The following is a 7,500-nucleotide window of genomic DNA, read 5'->3' as shown; positions in this document are numbered from 1 at the left end:
CCCTCGAACCGCTTTACCTCCAGCAAACACGGATCAAACTATACACCGGATCACAGGACGCGGAAATAAAGCAGTGACCTCGACGTCAACGGATTCGTTTTACGCCGGTTATTTATATTTGTGGTCGGTTTTATTTCAGGTACAGAGTTGAATAATATCCCCGATGTGCATATACAGCGAGCAGCGAATGTTATTGTAGAGTGAGGCCTCGTGACCTCTGACCTCTGCGCAGTCACTCACCTTTACACTCGCAGACGCCGCAGCCCTTCCTGCTCTTCTTGTAGCCGTGGCTGCAGAGTTTGTCGCAGGAGAACGGCGGACAGCGGACGCAGCGGCACATCTCACAGCCGTGCTTATTCCTCCTGCATGTGAGGAGACAGCGCTCGTAAACCGCTCAACCGGCGCTAACCGGCGCTAACCGGCACTAACCTGCTGACGCATGACGGATGAAAGCGCCTCGTAATAACGCACGACACTTTTATGTTTATAATATTGCGAGCCACTAAAGCTTCTGGTCGCTGGGATCCAGATGTTCAGAACGCTTTAACACACATCTGCTTCAGATAACAGCAGCACCGCAAACAGTGCAGTATATCGGAATAAAAATAACATTTAATTCTACATAATAATAACTAGAGACCTCAACAATAATAACTAAAGAAGAAATAAATAACTAAATATTATAAATGACATCAGATTTATATAAAAACAATATATTTATTATTAAATTTAGGGTGGATTTTTTTGTTTAATGATAAAAATGGCTGAAAATTATATTATTTATTATTATTATTATTTAAATTTTATTAGTAGTAGTAGTGCAGTAAAGTTCCCTTCTCAACATAATGCGGAATATATTTAATATTAAATAATAATGTTTAATATTATATATTATCACATTAATAAATAAAAAATTATTTATATTTACACAAATTTAATTTTTATTTTATAAAATGATAAATGGCATATACATGTGATTTTAAATATTATTATATTTAATATTAAATTTGGGGTAAAAAATATTAGGTTTAAAATTATGTTAACAATATTAAATTTATGTTAAAAAGCATTCAAATATGTATATAATACTAATATATATATATATATATATAAATATAAATATATATATATATATATATATATATATATAAATATATATATATATAAATATATATATAAATATATATATATATATATATATATATATATATATATATATATATATATATATATATATATATATATATATATATATATATATATATATATATATATATATATATATATATATATATATATATATATATATATATATATATATATATATATATATATATATATATATATATATATATATATATATATATATATATATATATAAATATATATATATATATATATATATATATATATATATATATATATATATATATATATACACATATAAAATGTAAATGTCTTTATAATAAAAATGTATTTCAATTTTGTATTATAAGTGTTATCTATTATAAGTATTTATTTATTTATTAAAATTCACACATATAAAAATATTACAAGTATGTATAATGTATTCACAGGAAAAGAGAGAAAAACACTATTTGTGTTAATTGGCCAGGAAGGAACAATTAACAGCTCGTTCTGACAATTTTAATTGATATATGGTCTATTAATTGATATATAAGTCACTTAATAAATAGAAATAAATATCATCATGTTTCACTCGCCTGCGAAAGCCAATCAAATCACAGTGATCAAAACCAAGCCCCGCCCACATTAATCCAGATTCAGTCAAATCCGAGCTGATGACTGAAAGGCTTTAAACTAGCAGATTTAAGAAATATTACTATTAGAGCTCCCGATGAATCAAAGTGTCGCATGATATATTAATGAATGAGTAATAATAGAGTCGTTGTCATAGATCACGGATGAAAGCTCATTACCGAAACAGCCAGAGGTCACTACACTGTCCGTCCGTGTCTGTTCTTCATGAATTAAACACGTGTGGAGACCGCTGACTCTACACATATTTCTTTACGTTCTGTCAGATCCAATGACATCTGAGCCCCATTGAGAAGGGGAAGCAGTTTAAGACCCTCTTTGTGTGGAGTCCGGCCGTTCGACTGTGTAAAATCTCAGTGTAAACAGCTACTCGTCCTTCATCAGAGCCACGGCGCACATGTTCCAAAAACACAACGTCAACGCTGGTACCATGATGAGAATCACCAAAACATTACGATTACCAGCTTAGCAGTGTTTGTTCATAACAAGTAAGCATAAACCCAAGTCATTTATTAACAACAAAAAAAAAAACAACTTTAAATAAAATGAAACGTTATATATGTGTCATAGAATTCAAACAGAAGATAATAATATTTTAATCACTTTTCTGAGGTTACACAACATTTCACACTATTTAGTCGGAGGTTAGTACTGCAGTTAACCCTAGATTATCATTATTGTATTTACTTCTAACTCTGGGTTAAACAATATTTAGATGATAGTATTTGAACCCTGTGCTAAGATCACTTTTAACCCTTGGTTAGCATTATTTTAACCCTGTGATGAATCAATTTTAACCCTGGGCTAACATTAGTTTAAAACTCCAATGAGGCCATTTTTAACCCTGTGCTAACTAATTAATTTACCCACTAGTTGCCAAGACAACATTTCTTACTTTCATTTAGCTTAACTCGCCCCAACTAACAAAAATGTAAAAATAATAATCCTGTGTTCACTCTAGAATTCTCTTATTTTAATGGCACTATATATTTAGATTTTATGCTCATAATGTGTTTATCTTAAATCGTCACTATTATAATCACGTCAGGACTAATTTGGACAAAAATAAGCGCACAAGAGCTAAAAAAAACCTTTCAATATAAACACATTATCTCTATGGGCTTCCTGAACTTAATGGGTTTATTTCAACCGGCTCCAGATATTTTAGGAACAGATGAGGTTCATCTACATTTAAATGCTCATGATCTTTGGGTTTGTTTCCAGATCTTTGTTGCATCCGTTTATCTTACTTGCAATAAACGCTAGAAACAAACACGCTCCGAGCAGAAGATGATCTCAACATGAGCCACCATAAACAGGGATTTCCTCCGGAGCGAGATGGAGAGACAGGGCTCAGAAGACTCAAAACTTCTTCTGAAATGATCCAGGAAACCCTCCATCTCCCTGAGGGAGCTCAGACACCGGGTTTCAGAGAAAATCTATCTGCTCCATCCTCCACCGGGGGCTTGTGGTTCAGATACCAGTGGAATCACACCTCACACTCTCATACAGACGCTTTTGTGTCCATGTGCATTTAATCGTTGTGTTGAAAGGGAGGGATGGTTTTGAAGTGAAAGCACTGGTTCCTAAGCTCTTATGAGAACAGCAAAGCACCCAGATGTTTGACCAGGGTCATGGATTACAGGGGGCCAGGCTGTTCAACACTATTAACACGAGTAAACATTACATTAACCCTATGGTGAGGTCACACTTGTATTTAGCAGAACGTAGCATTGCAATTAGGGTTTTATTTTATATAATATTTTATATAATATTTTAATTACTTTTATTTAGAAAGGGGGTAGTACTGATTAAACCAGGGTAAGAATTATTTTAACCCTGTGCATGTTATTTTTATCACGGCCTCAACAATATTTTAACCCTGTGCTGACTTCGGTTTTAACCCTGGGTTAACACTGTTTTATCCTTGTGGTGAGGTCACTTTAACCCTGGGTTAACACTGTTTTATCCTTGTGGTGAGGTCACTTTAACCCTGGGTTAACACTGTTGTATCCTTGTGGTGAGGTCACTTTAACCCTGGGTTAACATTGTTTTATCCTTGTGGTGAGGTCACTTTAACCCTGGGTTAACACTGTTTTATCCTTGTGGTGAGGTCACTTTAACCCTGTGTTAACACTGTTTTATCCTTGTGGTGAGGTCACTTTAATCCTGGGTTAACACTGTTTTATCCCTGTGGTGAGGTCACTTTAAAACCTGGGGTAGCACTGTTTTATCCTTGTGGTGAGGTCACTTTAACCCTGGGTTAACACTGTTTTATCTGTGTGGTGAGGTCACTTTAACCCTGTGTTAACACTGTTTTATCCTTGTGGTGAGGTCACTTTAACCCTGGGTTAACACTGTTTTATCCTTGTGGTGAGGTCACTTTAACCCTGAGTTAATACTGTTTATCCCTGTGGTGAGGTCACTTTAATCCTGGGTTAACACTGTTGTATCCTTGTGGTGAGGTCACTTTAACCCTGGGTTAACACTGTTTTATCCTTGTGGTGAGGTCACTTTAACCCTGGGTTAACACTGTTGTATCCTTGTGGTGAGGTCACTTTAACCCTGGGTTAACATTGTTTTATCCTTGTGGTGAAGTCACTTTAACCCTGGGTTAACACTGTTTTATCCCTGTGGTGAGGTCACTTTAAAACCTGGGGTAGCACTGTTTTATCCTTGTGGTGAGGTCACTTTAACCCTGGGTTAACACTGTTTTATCTGTGTGGTGAGGTCACTTTAACCCTGTGTTAACACTGTTTTATCCTTGTGGTGAGGTCACTTTAACCCTGGGTTAACACTGTTTTATCCTTGTGGTGAGGTCACTTTAACCCTGAGTTAATACTGTTTATCCCTGTGGTGAGGTCACTTTAATCCTGGGTTAACACTGTTGTATCCTTGTGGTGAGGTCACTTTAATCCTGGGTTAACACTGTTTTATCTGTGTGGTGAGGTCACTTTAACCCTGGGTTAACACTGTTGTATCCTTGTGGTGAGGTCACTTTAACCCTGGGTTAACACTGTTGTATCCTTGTGGTGAGGTCACTTTAACCCTGGGTTAACACTGTTGTATCCTTGTGGTGAGGTCACTTTAATCCTGGGTTAACACTGTTTTATCCCTGTGGTGAGTTCACTTTAAAACTTAGGTTAAAATTACCTCAATGCTATACTGATGTCACTTTTAAGTGTTTACCACTTGCATGTAGGCCAATGTTAGCAGTGTTTAACCCAGGTTTAAACTTATTTCAAACCTGTGCTGATGTGACGTTTAACCCTGGGTTAACATTCATTTTTGGTCATTTTTAACACTTTTAACCCTTAATTGAACAATATTTTACACCTTTTCGATTTTTTGGTCTTAGATAATGTTACTGTTCATGAATAGAGATATAAACTTACATGTATCCATAAGGGCATGTCTTGCTGCAGGTCATGGGGCGGCACTTTGGCGTGGATACACTACATTCACACACTTCACAACCATAGCTGTCTTTCTCATAACCCAGGGGACACTCCAGAGAGCAGAGCGTGGACACGTCAGGACAGGTTTCATCTGAAAAACACAAATGTTTACATACGAAAGATGATCAGTGAACAGTCAAACTTATTTGTACTTTCACATTTCTACTTAGACAGAGTTTAGCACTTTGTATAAACCCAGATCAACATTATTTTAACCTCATGATGACATCATTGTTAACCCCTGAGGTTAGCACTATGAGTAATTCCATTTGTGCTGAGGTCCCTTTTAACCCTAGGTTAAAGAACATCTAACATTTACTGGGGACACTTAATTTCTAGAGATTATCATCGATTTGATCACAGACCGTGTCTGCATTTAATAAAAATTAAGTTTTTATTTTCGTCATTATACTTCACTATCACTCTATTTTAATATTTAAAACTGTTATTGGTAAAAGCGCTATATAAATAAAAATGATTGATTGATTTGTATATAGACAGAAGTTAGCACTACGTTTAACTCTATTTTTAACCTTTGCTGATGTCACTTTTAACCCTGGGTTAAACAACATATCACATCTGCATTTAGAAGTTAGCACTACATTTAACCCCATCTTAACAGTATTTTAACCCTGCGCTGAGGTCACTTTCAACAAATGGGTCAAAATTATTTTACCCCATAATGACATCACTCTTAACCCAAGTATAAACAACATCGCTATCTTGTATTTAGATTAGCGCTACATGTTTAGCACACATTTAGGTTAGCACTACATTTAAATAACTAATTTAATTAACACTATTTTAAGCCTTTGTTGAAGCAACTTTAAACCCAGGGTCATCATTATTTTAACCTCGGGTCAACAATATTTGAACTCTGTGCAGAGGTCACTTTTAACCCTGGATTAAACATCATCTCACATTTGTATTTAGACAGAAGTTAGCACTACATTTAACCCTGGGCTCTCACTATTTTAACCCTGCGATTAGGTTAATTTCAACCCTGTGATAACATTGTTTTAACCCTTTTATAGGAGAAACACAAAGTGAGCTAATGTAAAAGCTGTTAAAAGTGTGTTTTGTGCATGCATACGAATTCAAATCGAGTTTTAAAGCTTCAAGTGGTGAAGAAACCCCCAACTGTTCGTTGTTTTCTACAAACTACACATGATTTGGAGCAGTTTACAATCCCACGAGCTCCACGTTGCCCAACGTCCTACTGACCTCCGATGCTGACTTTAATTCACGTGGGAACAACTTTCGGATTGCTCGCAGTGAAGGGGGTTTGTGAGGTGGACCTGTGTCTGAGATCGTTATTTCTTGGACACGCTCTGTATGTCCAGAGTCGCTGTTTGCTTGTGTTGCGGGCCGTTGGCACTTTCTCAAACAGAGACTTGGGAGTATTTTGAGCGGTTTGCACGCAACGCAGTTCTCAAGGGTTTGTGTGTGTGTGTGTGTGTGTGTGTGTGTTTGCACTCACTGCTGACACACTGGCATAGCAGACAGCCGCTGGGGTCTTGCTGGAAGCCAAAGGGGCAGTCGTGCCCAGAGAGAGAGCAGTTTTCCAGCGGCGGGCAGAGCAGCGGGCTCACCGTCTCGTATGACGGCTCTAGAAGAGAACATTACTGTAGTTAGTCCCTGTTTTCTTCAGCAATATACGTCTTTATCAGAAAGACGGAAAACAGGAAACATCTCAGATAGCTCAAATCTGCAGATCGAACGCGTGAAAGATCTTCAGTCGTTTTACGGTTTCGAAGCAAGTTTTTATGGCATTAGAAATAGTCATATTGTGAAAAAAATATTACTTAAAATTATTCTAATTTAAAATAGCTGTTTTGCATGATAATATATTGCGCATTGTAATTTATTCCTATGATGCAAAGCTGAATTTTCAGCAATCACTCCAGCATTCCACATATTTGTGTGGAAACTGTGATGCATTTCATTTCTCAGGATTCTTAGAATATAAAAAAAAATTACATTCCCACATGGTTGCATATTATATGAATCGTTTTTGAATTGAACTTTTAACTCACACACACAAAAAAAAAAAAACTTTTGATACCAGTTAATGAAAATATATTCAATGAACATTTCACTAACATTCCCATTATGTTATAAAAACTTCTTCTGAATGCACAAAACATAGTTAAAAAATAAAAAAATAAAATATATAATATATATATATGCAATAAAATATATAATATATATATATGCAAACATTAATGGAATGTTTAGCATTTTATCATTTTGCAAACATTAT

General features: G+C 35.5%; 1 protein-coding gene across 2 annotated transcripts in view; it reads right to left on the bottom strand.

Moving 5' to 3' along the window:
* LOC122334424 (cysteine-rich motor neuron 1 protein-like) overlaps positions 1-7,500 on the bottom strand; it is a 41,916-nt gene that overhangs the window by 10,419 nt on the left and 23,997 nt on the right. For both annotated transcript variants that reach the window (XM_043232332.1, XM_043232331.1), the window contains 3 exons: positions 6,718-6,846; positions 5,175-5,328; positions 241-362 (listed from right to left, as the gene is read on the bottom strand). In XM_043232332.1, the coding sequence (XP_043088267.1) occupies positions 241-362; positions 5,175-5,328; positions 6,718-6,846 (405 nt within the window). The remainder of the gene's footprint in view (positions 1-240; positions 363-5,174; positions 5,329-6,717; positions 6,847-7,500) is intronic.

Source organism: Puntigrus tetrazona, unplaced genomic scaffold, assembly GCF_018831695.1.
Source record: "Puntigrus tetrazona isolate hp1 unplaced genomic scaffold, ASM1883169v1 S000000528, whole genome shotgun sequence".
In the NCBI taxonomy this organism is placed as follows: Eukaryota; Metazoa; Chordata; class Actinopteri; order Cypriniformes; family Cyprinidae; genus Puntigrus; species Puntigrus tetrazona.
The sequence above is the reverse complement of the archived record's forward strand: the minus strand, read 5'-3'. Positions and strand labels throughout refer to the sequence as shown.